The sequence below is a fragment of the Gouania willdenowi genome, chromosome 21 (genome assembly GCF_900634775.1).
Source record: "Gouania willdenowi chromosome 21, fGouWil2.1, whole genome shotgun sequence".
NCBI lineage: Eukaryota > Metazoa > Chordata > Actinopteri > Blenniiformes > Gobiesocidae > Gouania > Gouania willdenowi.
Window position 1 is genome coordinate 9,844,326 of NC_041064.1, and position 21,678 is coordinate 9,866,003.

At 38.2% G+C, this 21,678-nt stretch overlaps 1 protein-coding gene across 3 annotated transcripts in view; it reads left to right on the top strand.

The window, feature by feature from the left end:
* The first annotated feature begins 907 nt into the window (after positions 1–907).
* Positions 908–21,678, top strand: part of edar (ectodysplasin A receptor) — a 36,871-nt gene continuing 16,100 nt past the window's right edge. Inside the window, exons 1-5 of one of the 3 annotated variants that reach the window (XM_028435727.1) lie at positions 908–924; positions 1,209–1,433; positions 14,539–14,611; positions 17,397–17,516; positions 21,008–21,189. In XM_028435727.1, coding sequence (XP_028291528.1) covers positions 14,561–14,611; positions 17,397–17,516; positions 21,008–21,189 — 353 coding nt within the window. In that variant the 5' untranslated portion in view covers positions 908–924; positions 1,209–1,433; positions 14,539–14,560. Of the gene's footprint in view, positions 925–1,065; positions 1,434–13,962; positions 14,612–17,396; positions 17,517–20,961; positions 21,190–21,678 lie in introns of those variants that run through there. The other 2 variants (XM_028435728.1, XM_028435729.1) reach the window with 2 other exon arrangements.

The window sequence follows — 21,678 nt, forward strand, 5'->3', positions numbered from 1 at the left end:
CTTCAAGAACTGCCTTCTTTCATCTCCGTAACATTGCTAAAATCAGATCTATCCTGTCTCAGGGCGACGCCGAAAAACTAGTCCATGCTTTTGTTACCTCTAGACTGGATTATTGTAATTCTCTTTTAGCAGGCTGCCCGAGCAAGTCGCTTCAGACACTTCAGCTGGTTCAAAATGCTGCAGCACGTGTACTGACTAAAACTAGGAGAAGAGATCACATTACTCCTGTATTAGCCTCTCTGCATTGGCTTCCCATAAAATATAGAATAGAATTCAAGATTCTTCTTCTCACTTATAAAGCCCTAAATGGACAGGCACCAGTCTATCTCAAGGAGCTTGTAGTGCCATACAATCCCCCCAGAACACTACGCTCTCAAAATGCTGGACTACTCGTTGTTCCATTCATCTCTAAAAGTAGTATAGGAGGAAGAGCTTTCAGTTATCAGGCCCCACTTCTCTGGAACCATCTACCAACCACGGTTCGGGGGGCAGACACCCTCTCTACCTTTAAGGTTAGGCTCAAAACATTCCTCTTTGATAAAGCTTTTAGTTAGGAACCAGCTCATAGCTCATAATTAAGATGCAATAGGCATAGACTGCCGGGGGGGGGGGTCTGGCATGCTCGGTTGGAGAGAGGTTGGAGAGGGCGTTAAGAGAGAGGTCATTTAGGTTAGAGAGGGACCGGAGAGGGTCCCATTCCTCTTTCAAACACTCCCTCTATGTCTGCTTACTCCCTTGTGTGTTTGCTCCTGTACTCCTTCTGGCTTTTGTCTTGCAGGTCCGTGGGATCCTCAGTGTGGAGTTACAGAGACTCAGCGGCTCTGTCTCCACCCTTTCCTCTGCACACACCCAACACAGCATAACGTGGATGGCTGTTCATCATAGGAATGGGATCCACACAAGGTTCCTGCTGCTTAACAGAAGGTTTTCCTTGCCGCCATGATGAATTCATGTTGGGTGTGGGATACATATGTATGTGTATATACGTATATATGCATATGTGTGTATCCATAAAATGAAGAGTCCGTCCTTAAGACTGCTCTACTGTAAAGTGCCTTGAGATACCATTGGTTATGATTTGGCGCTATACAAATAAAGATTGATTGATTGATCATCTTCATGCTATTACACAGTAATGACCGCTAGGTGGTGGTGTTGCTTCAAGTCCTTCTTTCTCTACCTGAGCCATGTTAATGTTTCTCACTCAGGGCGGAGGGAACCAAACCTCTGACTTTTCTCCAGTCGAGGAGGAGCTTCAGATACACCGACATGTACCCGAATGGAGGCTGGGAGAGGACTGAGGTCAGAAGTGTGTGTGTGACAGCCATTATATGTGTGTGATGCTCAGAGGACCGACCGTCGGTCACTAACGGGACTCCGACCTGCTGATCCGCAGACAGACGTCACAGGAACGGACGCTTTCCGACCTGCAGGTAAGCGGAGCGCGTGCCTCCACGTTCAGGAATGCACGGACGGATTAGTGCAAGACTGCAGGACATTCCTGAGCAACAACTTTCTCCATGCACATGTTTGACTTGAATGTAAATACAGTAACTTTCTTTTTTTTTTGTTATGGATGAAATGCAAAGTTTAGAAGAAAAACACCTAATACTAGAAACCCTGACACCAAAAACACGTTTTAACGATTAAACAAGGTGTAAACAATCCTTGCAGATCACTAACAACTTCTATGTAAATTAAATATTGAGCTCAGCTCTTTTTTCTTTTTTTTTTTTCAATTTTCTATTTTACTTACAAATTTTTTTTAATTTATTTGACTTTTATTTAAAGATGAAAAGGTGACTACTATATACCAGAGGTGAAAGTAACGGATTCCAGGTACTCACTTTACTAACTGAGTTGCTTGTATCATTACTTTTTAAATAATACATTTCTAGATCAGTAATTTGTTAGATTTCTACACCTTTTATTTTATACAGATGCCTTTGTGGAAAATAAATTACAAGATCTGGTCCCTCCCTAAGTTTACACATGAGATGTTTACTGTATGCATGGGAACCATGGCAAGATTTATTACCAAAAATAAACGTGGGGGATGAAACTAACGTGTAACTTTTATTTTGAGTACTTTTTAATTGAGCTACTGTAAACTTGTACTTGATCATTTTATGTATGACTTACCTGTACTTGTACTTGAGTACAGTTCAGTCAAGTAACAGTATATATCAGTACTCTTTACACCTCTGCTAAATACTCACTTTAAGACTAATGATCTCCTCTGTGATTTTATCCAGATATTCAGACAGAATCCATGTTAATGTTGACATGTTGGATTGATGAAACTGCAGAGCAGGGATGGGCAACTCTGTCACAGCAGGGGCCACAAACATGTGATTGTATCTGATCCGAGGGCCACATGATCAACATTCATGTCATTATAAATTAGAATAATCCCCAATCAGAGCATTAACACATGGGTTTTGGCTTTTTTTAATCTTTGTCATGGGGTTTGGATATTTTGTCTTTTTTTTTTTTTGGTCATTTTGTGTGTGTGTTTTGGTAATGTTTTTGTGTTTTTGTTGTAATTTTGTGTATTTTTCTGTCATTTTCTGCATTTTTATTGTTAATATTAGCATTTTTGGGGTCACTTTCTGTATTTTTGTTTGTTGTTTTCTGTATTTTCCTGTAATTTTGTCAACAGTTTTTGTGTCTTTGGAGCTATACTGAAAATGTGTTGTGTTTTTTTTTGTTTGTTTTTGTGGTTGTTTTGTCTGTCTTTGTTGTTATTTCATGTTTTATGAGTCATTTTGTGTGTTTTAGTTTTTTTTTTTGGAACTCTTGTTGTAATTGTGTGTATTGTTCTGTCATTTTCTGTGTTTTTGTTGTTGTTTTCTGTATTTTCCTGTCACAGTTTGCGTGTCTTTGGAGCTATTCTGCAAATGTGTTGTGGTTTTATCTGTGTTTTTGTACTCATTTTGTTTGTTTAAGTGGTTGTTGTGTCTATCTTTGTTGTCATTTTATGTCTTTTTGTGTACTTTGTGCATTTGTATATTTTGTGTATAATGTTGGGCTTCATATTATACCTTTTATCGTCTTAAATTCCCATTTTTGGGGGCAGCAAAAAATGAGGCTGAGGGCCATATGTGGCCCCTGTGCTGCCAGTTTTCCATGTCTGCTGTAGAGTGTGACTTTTCTTCTTTGGTAGTGCAAGTGTGTCCCACAACACACCTCTCTCTCTCTCTTCGTCTTCTGATGCATAATTGTTTTCTTGGTGCCGCCTGACTGTCCCGGGCCCCCAGGGGAAGTCCTGCCCGCAGACAGACAGCTTGGCCCGGCTGAGGACATGCTGGGTCCTGCAGAGCCTCTGAAGTCTGCTGGCTGACTTTGAACTGAAGCTCCTGGAGGTGGAAATCAATCCCATGCCCCTTATCCCTCCCTCCCCTCACTTGTCTTCTTCTTCTTCTTCTTCTTCTTCTTCTTCTTCTTCTTCTTCTTCTTCTTCTTCTTCTTCTTCTTCTTCTTCTTCTTCTTCTTCTTCTTCTTCTTCTTCTTCTTCTTCTTCTTCTTCTTCTTCTTCTTCTTCTTCTTCTTCTTCTTCTTCTTCTTCTTCTTCTTCTTCTTCTTCCTCCTGCAGCCCCCAGCAGTAACATCTATGCAGCTTCAATCCTTCATGTCAACAGGTAGAAAACAGCCGAAGAGACACAGAAAAAGGAGCAGGAGGGAGTCAAAGTCGTCTTCAAAAAGAAGTTAAAATGGTTTTTTGAGGATTAAAGGAATGAAGTCAGAGAGATTTACAAAGCCACTGCCTGTAGTCATGATCATCCCTAGCCTAACGCGCTTTGATTTATTCATTTATTTTTGGAGTGAATACTTCCAGAGTAGAAGAGAAGATCCCAAGTGTGGATTTTTATTTTTTCTTCTCCTAATTTTGTGAATTGTCGCAGCTAATTTCAATTCACACTGAATTTAGATTTTTTTTTTCCGTCCCTGCGGATTAATTTATAGATTTTCTGAGACTTCTGTGTTTCATAATGCTGTTTCCACACATCTGAGAGAGAGAGAGAGATATTTTTTTTTATTTAGCTAAACACATCATTCAGAGTTCACTGGTGAAGGCTCATTATTTTACTCCGTGGCAGGATTTATGGTGTAACTGTTGGCAAGGATCACTTTCAGTCTGTTGTTGTACAAAGATGTGTCTGTGTCTGTAACAGCTAAAGTAACTTAGCATGTTTGCTATTTTCTTCATTTCTAATACCTCTGTAGTTTCATATTCATGCTTTCACCAGCGTTTATTTATTTGTTTGTTTGTTGGTCTGTCAGCAGATTCCGTCAAAAGCACTTAAAGGATTATGACAACATTTTACCCAAAGATTGACGAAGATCTTACGCTATGGAAGATTCATAACATTTTGAAATGGATCCGGATCAATATACTGATTCTGGATTAGTTTTAAAAAATTGAAAAATCCCCATTTCTCATCAATGGTGAAATTTCAAAAGCTCCTATCTTGGTTTGCAATTGACCAATTTTTATGAAATTTATATATATTTGTGCACATACATTTTTATTGATAATTACCGGTACTGTAACAATTTGATAATATATTGTTCAATCACTAACGTGTTTAAGTTCTTGAGATGAGTAATTCCAGCAAATTCATTTTTTTTTTTTTTTTTTTAATATATTAGGTTTTCATTTATTTTCAGGAAATTGGATCTCGTGATGGATTTCGACTGCCAAGTGCCAGTCAGAGCAATCTCCTCTGAGGAAGACTGGCAGTTTACAGTCGAAACATGTCAGGAGATCAAATTTCCTGAAAAAAAGTTGTCTGAATACAAACAAAACCTTAACATTTTTTTCTTGAAATAATTTTTTTTCAAACTGGGGTGCAGGGACCCCCTGGGAGTCCAGGAGCAAAAAGTTGGGGGACCACAAAAATATCAAGAAAAATTATATTCTATGCACCAAGAAAACATATTGTAAGATTAAAAAAAAAAAAAAAAAAAAGTTCTTTGATGGACTTTGCAGACCCACTGCGTTCAACACTCCATAAAAATGAAAGTTGAAATTTAAATCCAGGAATTGTGATTTAGGAATTCACAAACTCTTGAGGAATGTTCCGGTTTTCAATACGATTTATTTGAAGGATTTGAGATGTGTTACTTATCTTAACAAATTTGTTAGTGTCAGACAAAAACATGCAGTGACGTTTTAAGATAGCCACTTTGAATCTCACCCATGTGGTTCCACACTGGCTTCCAGGGGGTCTCAGCATAATGAGAGGTAGCTGCATTTCATTACATTTTAATTTATGTGCAATAATCCGAGCAGAGCAACATTAAAGTCAAAGGATTTTCTAATCATAGGTTTGGCCCTCCCCTTCATTATTTCCCCATGCGGCGTGTTGACAGCTCAACAAAATAATAGTAAATCTAAAGTTGAAACTTCTTCATCTAGGCCTCAGGGAGCAAAGTTTAATCAAATTTGGGTTTGTGGTCTAATTTGTGTCTTTTTAAGAGTCTTTCGTGTGGGGAACCAACTTCAGTTTGTCATTTATCTCTCCTTTGCGGGTTCTCTGGGAGCTCTGGCACGTTATGTTGTTCATTATGGAAAATGTGAAATACTGAGAGAAGTTTGGAGCGGTTTGGTTCCCACAAAAACACACAAATACTTGTACTTCCACTTTATGGCTGGCTTTAAATTACTGCAATGTGCGGAGTGGCTCCTGGGAGAGGATTGGGCACACTTGTTGTGTGATGCTGTTTTTTTGTCTGGCTGCTGATCCGGATGAAGTGTTGGAAGTGTACACGGCAAAAGGGATAATCTAGGAAGGAAGGAATGTTTTACTGGTGGTATTTGTAACAATCTGATCACTATGACAACATTTAAGCTTTAAGAATCTTAACTTTGGCTATCTCTACTTGTCCATCAATACAATACACTGTAATAGAGCTACAGTACATGCTGCTCCATCTGAAGCCTTACAAAGGCCTTTCAAGTGTGTAAAAAAACCCTGAAAAATAAAAGTAAGTTTTATACGTAAAATTTTGGTCATCTTTAATCATATAACAGTAACGAATGCTTTACTTCCTTCTTCTTTTGTGCTTGTTATAGTAAATCAGCAATTGTTTGATTTTGCTCGTAGTTATTACAGTACTATTATTTTTTGCTATTGCCCTTCTGGGGACATTCTGCATTTGGAGAAAGAGTAATTCAATATTCCTTCATGTCAGTAGGTGGCAGTAGATACAGTAGATCATAAATGCTGCAATTTATATTTAACATCTGCTTTTTCATCTTTTTAGTTTATGAAACGTACGTATCTACCTGGAACGACATTAGCCTGCAAGCGTTCGGCTACTATGAAGATCTCGACGTCTGTAATTTGCAAAAGGTCTACATCGTGTAGATATATAAACCATATCTGCGTTCAATATGGCATACTCCGTACTTTATACTACGAACTCAATGAGTATATAATGTCTACTACATACTATAAGTATGTCTAGGGGGATTAGGATGCTGATGCATTTTAAATGTTCGACACAAACCTGGAGCACACTGAGACTAAATATCTCCTTTAATTCTTCACCTTTGAAAGTTCTGAAAACAATTTAAGTGAGAAAGTGACCAAGTAGAATATCAACATGTGGTCATTTGATCCATAAAACTCGCAAAAACACATTTAATGCCGACATTTCTGAGATTTTCGGAGATCTGCCAGTGTGCTACTGACAAAACTTCTGGTTAACTTCTAAACAATATACTAAAAAAATCTCCTGATATAATATACATCCAGGTATTTCTCGCCTACTCAGTCTTTGCATACTATCTATGCGAACGCACTACATACTCATTTTGATGTCAAACTAGTATGACATTTTGAATACAGCCCATATCTTAGCAATCGGCTTTAATTACCAAGTTCTGATGAACTACGGCCTGGACCGCGGAACATCTCCGCGTGGAATAGCAACGTTCTCGAGAATTCATTCAAATGACTCGGTTCCATCGAGTAAAACAAACCAAATTGTGCAACGTAAAATTGTAATCTACGTTGAATTGCCTTTGAAACGATATATCACACGACTGCGTATGTTCTGATAAATTTAGAAATGACCAAAAACGGCCCCCCCCTTGCAAAAAGGTCTCTGACAGGCTCTTGACATCCGCTCATAGAATAACCATGTCAAATTACACCCTGATTCAACGAGCATTAATGGAGGAGTAGTCAATTGAAATTTGGGGCCCCCAATCGAAAATCGCGTCGATGTGTACACATCCATAGAGTATACCTGCCAAATTTCAGCCCGATCCGTTAACAAATAACACAGGAGTAGTGATTTTAACTAGTGTACACAACAACAACAAGAACAACAAGAAGAACAAAGTGGCGTTTAGAGTCCGAGAGCCTGGCCTAAAAATGCATGAGGCTAAACTCTGCAATCAACCGCTTGCCCCTCCCACCCCAAAAGTCCCTATTCTTTTTCAGAAGTACTTCCCCCAATCGGGGACGATCTTCTCGAACGTGACATTTCGATCCTTTCCCTGGACAAGATTTACACCTGTGGTTCTTGGGGTTGAAACTTAATTATTTCCGGTGTTGGGAATGCTTCCTATGGTTTAAATAGAGATGTGGTTTACAAAAGGATGAAGAAAAACTTTGTTTAGATCATCTGAAGAAATGATAATTTGGAAACAGCCTTCAATTACAATATCTAGAGCACATGTGTCAAACTCAAGGCCCTTTAGACTATCCAATTCGGCCCGCAGGAGAAAGTAAAAAAAGACAAAAAAACATGATTTATTGTGTAAATTACCATATAATTCAGTTGTAGATACCTCAGCCCTTCTAAATACACAAATTCAATGAAACTCGACAATATTTGGTGCATGGCAATTTTCCCATGCCTTTCAAAGAACTAAATTTTCGTTAAATTATTTCACATAATTTCCCCAAATTAAATAAAAATTGGTCACAAAAATCAATGAAATTTAAAAGAGACTGATATTTGTCACTCATTGCCTGGATCTTGTGGGGGTCTTACATACTTTATGTATCATTTATACATCGAAGTGCAAACCTAAGCACATTAATGTTGAAATTACATGTTTTCCCTCCTTAAATCTGCAGCCCACTTAAGATCAAACTCCTTCATATTTGGCCCCTGAACTAAAATAAGTTTGACACCCCTGATCTAGAGATATGTTTAGGATAGGGTAGCATGGTGGTTCAGTGGTTCTGAACAGAAACAAGCTCGTCAGATGATGGATGTGTATGAGTACACTGCGGACGTGTTAAAAAGAAAGAAAATGTACGGAATAAATCCAAACTTCAGAGGATTGTAGGATCTCCACCTACAGTCAGTGCAAGGCAAACAGAGACAGACCCAGGGACGGAGAGACAGAGACGTTCTGCCCCAGCGAAGCTACAGAAGGGAACGGGATCAAGGAGTGCAGACGATGAAAGACAGATTACCGGCAGGCAGACAATCAAAGGGCCTGCTGACTGACTGGGGCATAGCCATAGAGAAAGAGAGAGCTGGAGCGTGTGTGTGTATGTGTGTGTTTACAGACATATGCGATGTCTTTTCATGCACCTCTAAGAGTTTGTTTTTCCTGCGCACCATGTGGAAAGCTGACAGTAAGTCTGTAATTAAAGCAATCAAAAGATGAGGAGAAGTGAGTGTAAAAAAAAACATCCCACAGTCAAAAACTCAGCTCGAGGTCACCTGGTGCACCAACTTCTTCTTTTTAGGTGTTTTAGTAAATTGCAAACCTTGTGCGCCACGATTTTTATTTGCCTTTTGTCAATATAAAGCTGGCGTATGACATGTATTCAAGTCTTAAACTTTCTTTGGTTGTTACAGTCTAATTGCTTTTGTTCGCGGAACTTCACATACCAGCAAAGCATTCTGTGAACACACAATTTGCAGTTCTTAAAAACATAGTGTTGCCTTCCTCTGGAATTAGTGTAATGAATATTTTGGTTTGGAGATAGGTCGGTTGATGTGGTTGATGTTTGGGTCTGTCTACAAAGTTGAAAATCACTTTAATTACCGATCTATTTTCACATTTAAATTACACGGTAATGATGCTGTAAATCACGTGTATTTATTTACAGCTCATTTAGTTCTTTATAAGTGAGACTTGATTGCCTTGTTGTTCATAGACTCTCTGTGTGGAAGTGTTTGAAAAGAGTCCTTTATGGTTTAAAAGTCACGATTGAAAACACTAAACATAGTTTAGACACTGAATAATATTCCCAATATTCAACTATTACAACATTTGTAATAACCTGTAGCATCCCTGTATTTACTTTATTGATTTTTTTTCTTATTGTCAAAAAAATTATATTGCGTATTGAAATTTTACAAAAATAAGTTTGAGTTGAAACAGAAATGAAACGAAGAAAACAGAAGCCGATCATCTGATTTTTATTTTGGATGTGTGCGTTTCTGTGAGGGGTGCAGGAGGTTTAAATGACTGACTGCAAACAGGACTGTGGGGAAATCCAAAAGGTTTGTGGTTTTCTGCTTCACATTTTCTCCACAAGCTCATTTCATAACCAAAGAGAGTTAATCTTTAATACCTCAGCGCTGTCTGCTGTAAATCAGAGGCGTTTCTGGCTATAAGCACACTATGCGATACGGAGCAGTTTAAACTCAAGTGAGCCACAAATTTTAGGCGGGAAGATTAGTAATTTCAACATTATTCTGCCCTATAATGTATGTCATGTAATGGAAGTTACAGTTTGTGACTCATTTTTATACAATTTGAGGAATATTTGTGGAATCATTTTAATGAAATTTCAGGATTTTGAAAAAGATAAAGATTTCTTTTTCTACAATTTGCAAATAAAAATGACTTCGATCACATGATAAAAGTGTGGGAAAAACTGTGAGCTCTGGCTAATATTGTGGATATTCATTGAATTTGTGTATTTGGAAGGGCTGAGGTATCTACTACTGAATTGCTTTACTTTTTTACACAACGATTCATGTTTTCTGTAATTTGGACTTAACGCTGCGGGCCGAATTTGTTGCTCTAAATCAGACATAGGCAACTGGTGGCACAGGGGCCACATGCGGCCCTCTGTCTTTTTTTTATGCAGCCTCCAAAGTTAACGTACAAAATAACAGAAAATTACGTAAAACAAAAGCAAGAATACATTAACAATTACAACATTGCAGGAATATTCAGCAAAAGACAAGAAAATACTCCAAAAACACACAATACTACTCCAAAAATGAACAAAACGACAACAGCAATACACAAAATTACTCAGAAAAATATACAAAATTACAGAAAATGACAACAAAAGTACATAAAAAGACAAGAAAAACATGAAAAATGATCCATAGTACCGACAAACAAGCAAAACAACAACAGAAATACACAAAAATTACTCCAAAAAATGCAAAATGACAGCACAAATACACATTATGACTCAAAAAAACAAATATTTTTCAGGAGAAATACACAAAGGGACTACAGAAATGCCCAAAACATCTCACAATGAGAAAGACAACAACAAACATACACAGAATGACAGAAAAACACACAAAATCACTATAAAAGTATTTGAATGTTGATCATGTGGCCGTCCGATCAAACAAACACATTTTTGTGGCCCCGCTGTGATAAAAGTTGCCTACCTCTGCTCTAAAGGGCCCGATTTGGCCCTTTAACGGTTGATCTTTGTTCCTAACCCTCACTTATAGTCAAAAGATTTGGCTAGTGTCCGAAAGAACAAGATTGCGGTTCATTACTGTAATACCAGCAATAAAATAGAAAAAAAACCCAATAACTGTTATAAAAGAGCTGACAGGACATCAAAAATAGATTAGACATTTTGCTAAAGGGAGTCTGTTCTTTTCCACATGTCTACATTAAGTGATTATTGGGACTTTCCATAAATTGACGCCTATTTTTATAAAGTTAAATATATTAAATATAATTTTATGGTCAATTTGTTTGTTCCAGGCCAGATTTAAACACATAACTAATAAAGACAGGATGGGAGCCAAATATTTACACAGCAAGCTGCTCGTCGCTTCTTCATTCCAGGCCAGTTTGGTGCTTCTAAGAACCCACATGCACTGCACTTGGTAATGACACAGCTAAAGACAGAAGAGTTATTTATCTGAGATTATATGAGCGTTAGAAGAATAATAATAATACCCTGAGGGAGCGATAGGCTTTCATCTCAGACCTGCCACAACACAAAGCTGAGGTTAGAGAGACAAGGAGCAGGTTGAAAGAGGTGAAGCAGACTGTCAGACATCAAGAAGCTTCAAATGCAGCCAAACCCTAGAGTGAATCTGTGTGTGTGTGTGTGTGCGTGCATGTGTGAGTGTGTGTACATCACTTTAACACCATAATGAGCAGCCTTGAGGGGGTCCACAGCCATTTGGCAAGTTCTCATTTCCTGATTTGTTCAAAACAGCCCAAGAAAAAAGGAAAAAAAAAAACACTTTTATCTCTTTTGGAGTGACAGATGTCCGACCACCCCTCCCCCGCACACACACACACACACACACACACACACACACACAGTCTTGCACAGCAGTTTTTACATAAGCCAAGCTTGCGGGGGTGGGAGTATTGCCCCCCTCGTGGTCTAAAGTTTTCATTACAGTTTTCCCAAATTCATTTGAATATACAAATATTTTAAAGGGGGCAAATTATGAAAATTCAACTTTTACAGTTTTTTAATCACATATGAGGTAACTTGAGGGTCTACTGGCACACAAAATTTGAAATAAAACCATCCAGTCGTTTGTTTGTGGTCTGTGTAAGTCTTATTATTATTATTTTTCTACATTTGTGACATCACAAGTGAAAAGCGAGAAAGAAAAAAACTGGTAACTCCACCCATGGACTCCGCCCCCAACCTTTTGCGAAAGCCCGCCATTGTTTTTCACGGCGAGTGAGATTGTAGCAACTGCAGTCACTTCAGTCGCCCGTGATGAGTCGTTTGAACATGGTGGTGCTTTTTGGTCACTTCATCGCTCCAGTGAACAGTGTGTGTGTGTGTGTGTGTGTGTGTGTGTGTGTGTGTGTGTGTGTGTGTGTGTGTGTGTGTGTGTGTGTGTGTGTGTGTGTGGGGAGAGAGAGGGCTGATCACTTCTTCACTCAAATGCGACCTATATCTGAATTTTTCAAATCAGATTCAGGCCACTTTCATATGTTGTCCTGAATCAGATACAGATCAGATATTTTCAATACGACCTCAATGTGAACGTCAAGGAGGATTTAATACGTTGGCATCATCATTAACAGCTGTGAGTGCTGCAGCAGCAGCAGCAGCAGCAGAGTCGCACAGGGACAGTTTTTAAGCATCCACTGTTGAATCAATCTTTTTTTCTGCACAAGAACATGGATTATCCTCATATAATTGATACATGGATTATGTAAATAGTATGAAACTGTGCCTGTGTTTGACGGGCGCTTGTTTCCCCGTGCGCTGATCTGATGTTGACATGAACAGTTCACTGTTAATAAATGCAAGGCTTACCACTAAAACAAAGCGTAAAAATGTCATTTGTATGAGGAACAAAATAGGTTTTAACTGTTGGTTTCAGGTCAGATGCAGATATGAATACCTAATGTCTGTCAGACCTGTCCATTTCAGTTTTGCTCTGTCAGGTTTGGGTCAAAGCTTGAAGGTTTATATCATAAGTTTTTCTTATTATCGGAATTGAGCACTAAGGCTTGCAGTGTGAACGTTGTGTGCCACCCCCGTGGAAGACAGGGGCGGGGAAGGGGGAGGTCTATGCAAATCCAGGGACACACCCTCAAAACAGAGCGCTCTCACAGAACTCGTTTTTTACAGGGTATTAAATCTCTTTTGTTGCTTAATTCATGTTATGTTTTGACCAAACACCAGCACAGATATGTCATTTAGATCACTGGGAAATGTTTTAAAAAGTGAACATTTTGTATAATATGTCCCCTTTTAAGTGTCATAAAACACAGTGACTGTACAAAATGTATGTGAATTTATTTGTTGTTCCACCTCAGGTGTGTTAGCATACGTTTTCAGTGAAATGATCCCAAACTTTTGAGACTTTAGGTTGGTTCTTCTTTTGTTGCGCAACTCCTCTTCACAATGTAAATAGGGAAGAGACACTGCCCCCAGCAGTTCATGTATGGTACTGCAGCAAAAATGAAGCAGAAAACGGCCGCTGACCTGAATTTATCATGAATTTATCACGCACATTTTTGCTGTCAACTTCATTATTTATGTTACTAATTATTTTTGCATTATTGTATATGTCACACACATTGTGGTTGGCGCAAATCTCGAGACGGTCTATATATTTAATTCTATTTTTTATTTTTTTTGTCCCCCTCCCGGCAAGAATCTTAAACTCTGCCTAGAGTTTTAACCTGTTTAGGCGTCGCCGTGTGTGTGTGTTTCTGTGACTGGAAGGTGTGTGTTATTGTTGGGGTGTGTGTGTGTTTGTGTGGCTTGGATCAAAATCTTCATGTTCAAAGAAATGACTGGCACTGGAGATCAAAAGCTGTTTACTCAAGTTAGTGACATGAAAGAAGGAAGTCAGCGGTTTGGACGGACACAATCTGACCCTAGGTTGTCTCACACGCTCTCACACACACATCAAAATACGTTCAATTCCATAAATTCATGTGGAAACTGATTCACACTGAGATATGAAGGGATACACGAAGAATGAAAAAAAAAATACATTTGTAGAAAAATCCTCGAGAAGCGATCTCTAATGGACGATACTGATAAATTCAAAAAGCAAAAGGAACCAAAGAGTAGAAAATGTCTTAATTGGCAGACTCACTGATTTTATACCAACACACACACACACAAAGAAAAGTTTATTGGCCAAAAACGTGCAAACAGCGGCAAGTGTTTCACGTGCTGCGTATTTTTGGCTCGTATCTTTTTTTTGTGTGTAATTATTATTTTTATAGCAAATGGATTAAAATCATCACAAAAAATTTTACATTTAATCTAGTTTCATTCAAAGAAGTTCAAAACATTCTATATTTCTTCAACCAAAATTTTGTTCTGGTTCATTGTTATTATTGTTTGTTTTAATTATTTTATGTACTAGTATTACATTCAAGTTGATGATGAGGTAATATCTATCATATTATTCACCTGGTATTGGTGTGTCAAAACCTTCTATGCAGTAAATATTCATTGGTTCATTTAACTATGTTCTGTCCCTTCACACATTATGTTTGACATAAAATATTAAAACAAAACGACGGTGAAAAGTCGTAGTTATATTAGATATAATTGTTTGCTATAACAATTGCTTATTACTGTCCTATACTCCGTCAAACCAGTGTGTGCTTGTAGTTATGTGTAAGAACAATGCCATGGGCTGATTTTTTACTATTGCATGTTTGTAGCCAGTGACGTGATGCTAAACCATCACAGGGCCACACACGCTTTCAGCACAAGCCCACACACACACACACACAACCACACACACACACACACGCACACACACACACACACACACATGCACCCACACAAATAGTTTGTGTAATGTCGACTCCTGACTTTTGCTTCTCTCCTCTGGCAGGTCTCCTCAGGAACAAGAGAAAATGTCAGAGACGCAAGATCAGACAAAGTCCTTCTTTCTGTCGTCATTATTAGTAAGTGTTTGTTTATTCAAGCATTATTACCGTAGTGTCTCGTCTCGACTCTGTTTTTCTCACCTTTTTGCTTATTTACTTACTTTTTGCCACTACTGTTAAATATTATTTTTTGTTTCTGGCATAGCCTTTGTATGTTCTAACTCAGGGGGTGCAGTTTATCTCTAGGAGGCTAGTGCAGGTATTAGGTGGGAAAAAAGAGCAATTTCAACCTTATTGTGCATTAGTTTGCACTTCCACATACAAATTATATCTACAGCATGAAAGACACCAACGACATCCACGCAATAAATGACAGATATCAGTATCTTCAAATCTAAATTCCTCGATTTTGTGATTTAGGGGAATTTTGTGTGATTGTTCAAGATATTTTAGAAGGTTGAAGAGTTCTTTCCACGATTTGCAGTTAAAAATGGCTGAAGTCGTGTGATACAGGCAGGGGAAAATTGGTAGTCCCTGCAAATATTGTGAAGTTGCATTGACTTTGTGAATTTGGAGGGACTAAGTTAGGTAAATTCTCTGCAGCAGGCCAAATTGGATGCTCTATAGGTCTGGATTTGGCCCCCGAGCCTTGATTTGAACAGAAATTGCTCCAGCACCACAGATTATAGTCACAGTTACTTTTATACTTTGTCGTCATGCTGCGTGCATAGCTCTGCAGCACCTGTTCCCATTAGTCACCATTTAAGAAAGAAGACACCGTCATCATATGACATCATATGACCTGGAGTTATATTATTTTCAATTTCTCTTCATGTTTAAACTTAACGTACTCACTTTTATGCCGTGTGGAGGGGATAAAAGTAGCTATTTCTTTCCCATTATTCTTTTAACTTAGTTGTTATAGTCATTATAGATACAACATCATTTATGGCAACATAAAAAGAAGTACATATATATACTTTAAGTTTTATTTTTTCTTTAGATCTGATTATTTGATTTCTCCTGTCAATCAGCTTGAAAAAACAATTAGTAAAACACCATACATGTATTATTATTATTTGTGCAGGTAGCTACAGATTCAGATCAAGTTTTTCCACACCTGCTCTATTTTGTGTCACAATCTGATTGGTTAAAGAAGCAGTTTGTAACAAAAAAACAACAAACACCTGCTCAACTGATTCTGAAGGCCTCGAGGCAGCGTCCTCTGCGTCTTTTAACACTTGTTTCTGTTTAAAAACTGTTTGATGTTGTCCCTCATTGATACTCTATTTCTAAGCAGTTTACTGAGTTTTAGTTTATACAGTCATTTGCATACGAACTGTATTTTTTAGCTACAAGTGTTTTTTTTTTCTCCCCCGAACGTGTGCAAACACTGCTGCTGCTGTCAATAATATACACGTATGTCTGAAAACACAGCGTAGTGCTTCAATGAGATCATTATGATAAATAACACTTGGGCTAAAATAGGATTGTAATTAAATCATTGAGAGAAGATGGAGGGAATTAGTCATGGAAGTCATTCATGTTCCCTCAAACATTTTCTGTGCTGCAGATGATTTCAATAGTCGGTTAATTTGTTTGGAAAAGGACAATGTGTGTCTGTAAAGCTGTAAATGCCAGCTGTTACTAATTCCAGTGAGCCACAATACACATTCAAGACACATTACCCATCTATACCACATATACACTAGCACAGCTTGATTGCTCCGTGGGGATTCACTCCGACTTGCATTCAATATTAAAATGTATAAACCTTGCGCACGCTCAGAGAAACACATGTAAACTAGACTAGATTTGCCTTGTGTATTAAATGGACCATACAAATACATGTGATTGGCCTTTATAGATAAACTACATGTCCCAAAAGAAAAGGCAAGTGAGGATGCATAAGTTGAACTTCTCGAAGTCAGTATATCACTCTGTATAACCCCTCAGAATCGCACCTCAGAGTCAGTATAACCCCTTACAGCCAGAATCACCCCTCGGAGTCAGTATAATCCCTTAACGTCAGAATCACCCCTCGGAGTCAGTATAATCCCTCAGAGTCAGTATAACCCCTCGGAGTCAATATAATCCCTCGGAGTCAGTATTTCCCCTCAGACTCAGAATCACTCCTCGGAGTCAGTATAACCCCTCAAACTCAGAATCACTCCTCGGAGTCAGTATAATCCCTCAGAGTCAGTATAACCCCTCGGAGTCAATATAATCCCTCGGAGTCAGTATAACCCCTCAGACTCAGAATCACTCCTCGGAGTCAGTATAACCCCTCAGAGTCAGAATCACTCCTCGGAGTCAGTATAACCCCTCAGAGTCAGTATAATCCCTTAACGTCAGAATCACCCCTCGGAGTCAATATAATCCCTCAGTGTCAGTATAACCATGACTAAACAGCAGGAGCTGCTGTGGTCTCAATATAAACTGTATTAATAATTGATGTCACTGTTCCAATCGGTTTAAATGGGAAAAGATTTGATTTTGCCAATGAATTAGTAAAGCTGGTCCCTGGTCGATCAAACTGGACTAAGTTTGGGGGAGGAGTTATGGGACAAAGATCTAATGGGTTTAAAATAAGAAAGTAGACGTAAAACAACAATAAACAATAATAACATTTACACTTTATTGTTTTATCACATTGGTCACTTCCTGCTGTGCTAGCATTGGCTCCTATCAGGACTACGTGGAACCATTTAAAAATGTTCTGGTTGGCACCACCAGTATACGTACTTATTTTTGCTACTGTTTACTGGTTAAAGCTAACAGAGATCAGGCATGTCCTTCTTCACGCAGCCTTTCATCGTTGAGTGATGTTTGGACCTCTTCTGTCTTCGTCTCTTTCCTCCAGGTGTGCTGCATGATTGTCAGTGCTGAGTATTCCAGCTGTGGAGAGTATGAGTTCTTCAACCAAACCAGTAACAGCTGCCAGGCGTGCCCTCAGTGTCAGGCAGGTCAGGAGCCGCACATGGTGAGTGCACGCAGGCACGTACACACATGCACACACACGCACGCACGCTCTCTCATAAAACAACGGTAAATACTTTACGACCACACCTTCCATAGATCCAGAGACAGACGCAGGACTGCAGTATAGTTTATTTATTTAGGTAATAGTAATGAACATAACTCTTTAAAACATGTGTACACTCTTGAAACAACATTTTCTAAATGTTTTATGATGTTTTATTGTTTTTTGTTCCTTCTGGGCTCCCATCCTCCTTCCATCTTTGTCATTTTTTCGGCCAACATGAATCTACAGCAGAGATTTCTTATCACAAGATTAGTGCTACTTTGTATAAATGAAATAAATGTATGTTGAGTTTCATTGAATTTGTCACAAATTCAATGAACTACTTGAACTTCCAAATAAATTGGTTGAAATGTTATGTTTTTAAGTGTATTATTTTGCATGGATGCCATTATGTATGTTTGGCTATGATACAGTGATTTAAAGATGCTCCCAATTTCTGCTTAATTTCAATAAATAATTCCCATTAAAATTTACTATTTTTTGAATATTGGCAAAATTCTGGAGCTTACGTTCCCGTAGAAATTTTTCAAATATTTTACGCCCCTTTGCAACCCTACTGATATATCCATAACTAAATTATTTGGTCAGTTACGCAATGATCCATGTTTTCTGAGCTATTTTTACTTTCCCCTGCAGGCAAATTTGGATATTTTAAAGCACGTGTCAAATTCAAGGGACGGGGGCCAAGTCTGGTCGTTTAGAGCATCTAATTTGGACAACTCAAGAAAGTAGAAAATTATAAGAAAAAACATGAAACATTGTAAATGACCAACTAATTCAGTGGTAGATATCATATCTCAGCCCCTTCAAATACAAAAAATGTAATTAAAATCCACAATATTTGCAGAGGTCAGTTTTACAGGCCTTATATCACATGACGATCATATTTTTTTTACTAAATTTTTTTTAAATCTGTCAAATATGTCATATTATACATCATTTATATGTGGAAATGCAAACCAGGGCACGTTAATGTTGAATTTGTCCCCCTTAAGGTCAAACTGGTCTGCATTTGGCCCCTGAACTAAAATGAGTGTGTTCTACAGTAAAGTAAAGGACTTTTGCACAGATGCTAATGAGCAGCTCTGTTATAAAGAGTAATTCAGGCATTTGTGAGAATTTGAAAATGGAACTCAAAGGAAAGTTTAATTAGAGAGGTGATCACTTTCTCCTTTGTGCTGTGTCATGCCCGTCTGATCCTCTGAGACGCTGTGGCCTCTAATTCACTCTTTCTGTCAGTGAATCTTCTGCATGTGTGTGCTTGCGTTGGGACTCTTAAAATGAGATGACTGCAAGGCATCGCTTTAGAAAGACTCTCTACAGATGCAGCAGATCACACAAAAAACTGACTTAAAAAAAAAAAAAAAAAAAAAATCCCTCGTCTGCGCAGCTTGTGTCCAGATTTCTGCGTGGATTGAATGTAAACACTGAAGTCAGATTCCCAGTTTCCCGTTTCCTAACTCCGTCTGAGTGATGAGAGTTCCAGCGAGTCATTGAAGTTTCAAACAAGCTGGCTGGATGTGCTAAAGCTGCGCACCATTACGATTATGTTCCCCGTTAACTGGTGGTTGTTTGAGACCAGTTTGGGAAAAGCAGCTTCTCCAGTTTGAGTCTCTTCAGGGACTTTTTAAATGTCAAGGCTCGCTGGCTTTATTCCTGCATGTTTCCAAAGTCCTTTGATGGTCTGTTGCTCGGCTAAACAGAAAAAGGCTAAATTATTTCCTATTTCCTAATTTGTTACATGTTTGTGTCCTTTACTTCTATAACATATATTTTACAAGATTGTAACTTTCATTCTTTTAATTGCCAACCCATGCAGACCAGTACGTTCTGTTTGACTCACATTAGCCACTGGACCACCAAACTGGGAGTTATCAGGACCCTACACCATCAACCCCTAAAGGGTTCCCACCATTTCAGGATTTTATTTTATTTTCATTCCCCGTCTATAAGGGGGAATAAAGGGGAGAGCTTTTTGGGGCCCACCCATGAAGTCAGCGAAATGATGGTCCATTTTTCTATGAACCTGTGATAACCACATTTATATTTATTTATCTGAATAATAGCCACTGTTATCCAGGAAGTTTTTATTATTATTATTATTATTATTATTATTTGTGCCCTGTATAGTCTTCTTAAAGATGTGAATCGTTGTTTTAATCGATGTAAAACATTTTTACAGAAATTGGTTTAAAGTTGCAAATTAGAGTGGCTAAAACAGACAGAAAAAATGGTAAAAAAAAGACTTTAAAGTGTCATTATTGGCTTAAAAGTGGCTGAAACAGGGAGAGGTGGGGTTGGGGTAATGTAATTTATAAAGTAGGAACTATTAACTTAAACTGGCAAACAATGGGCATTAAAAGTCTCAGCTGTGATTAATTTGGCAAAAATAAGCATTAAATATGGTGAAAAGAGGTTAAAAGTGACAATAATGGGTGAACATATGCAACAATATGGGAAAAGTGGTGAAAATGCCTTGAAAGTGAAAGAAATGTGCAGAAAAGGCCCTGAAATGTCATGGAGAAGTGGCAGAAATGGGAGTAATGTAGCAAAAATGCATTAAAAGGAGCAAAATTATGGCAAGAAAAAGTGATGAAAATAGGTTAAAATATGGCAAGTTTGGTTTAGTTGCAATAAAAGGGTAAAAATAAGCAAAAATGGGCTTGAATTGTCCTAGTTTCTTGAAGGAATCTGGCGACCCCCTTCCAGTGTCTCGCAGCCACAAATGGGGTCCTGACCCCAAGGTTGAGAACCCCTCCAACACATAAAGGTCAGGATTAAGGAGTTCACCATGACGTTGGTTTGACGACAGTAATGTAGGGCCATCTTTGAAGCAAGCAGGAAGGTTTGATACATAATCTCTCTAATATCTATAATCCAATCATCTCTTCACTTCCCAGATGACTCGACACCAATTTACCTGAGTCATCTGATACCAGGAAGCCTTATTATGCCAATGAGCCACACAATAGGCTGAACAAAGTATGAATCACAGATTATAAACTATAGTCAGCCTCAGAACTGAAGAATCTACCTGTATGTGAGAAGAAAACGACCAATAGTGCAGTTGCCTTACTGTTAAAATGTTCAGATTCCTATAGAGACGTGGGACGTACATCAAGAAGAGATCTAAATATACTTTAGATTTAAGATATATCGCAATGTGACGATATTAAAAAAATCACTAACGTTTTGCTGATTTCATATTGGCAATTTATGACTGTCCTGCAAATCTTGGCTCTAGGGAGGGAATATTTACAGAAGCTTGAAGGAAAGACTGTTTTAATTCATCCATCCATCCATCCATCATCCATCCACGCTCCTCTAGTTTAGGGTTGCTGAGTACTTTCTCCTCAAAGTTTACTTTCCTTTTCCTCAACAGGATTTCTGTCCAACCTTGTGTGTGTCTGTGTGTGTGTGTTTTGCAGACCTGTGGCTACGGCGTGAAGGATGACGACTACGCCTGCGTCTCTTGCCCACATGGAAAATACTCGAAAGGGAAGTACGAGATCTGCAGACGACATAAAGACTGTGACGCTCTGTACAAAGCTACTGTTCGGGCGGCGGGAACGTCTGAGAGGGATGCAGAGTGTGGACCTTGTTTACCAGGGTAAGTGTCACTCTCTGTAGAACCTGAAGCAGGTCTCACGCCCTAAAAAATGGTAGTTGGCATTTATATGGTCAAATATCTTCCTATAATGATGTTGGATTGTTTTACTCTGTGGCTTAGAAGTTATTCAAACGTCATTGTTGTTTGTTGATTTTTTCTATTTGTAATAAAAACTTTATGTTATATAGATAAGAGTTTCTCATTCGGTCTCACCTTGGGACCCACATTTTTTTTTTTTTTTAGAATTTTACCAACCAAGTTTAGTTTTTCAAAAATAGCTGTTGAAAACACACATATATAATCTTTTTTTTTTTTTTTTTAAAAAAACATAAATCTATATATTTTCCTGTGCAACATGCATTTCACAGCTTGCCTGTCAAAAAAAAAAGTTCATTTCAAAATAAAAGAGAAGCCCAACATGAGAGACATTGGCTGAGTCCGAATAGTCCCTCCTATCTCCTTTCCTATTCACTTTTCCTTAACCCCGTG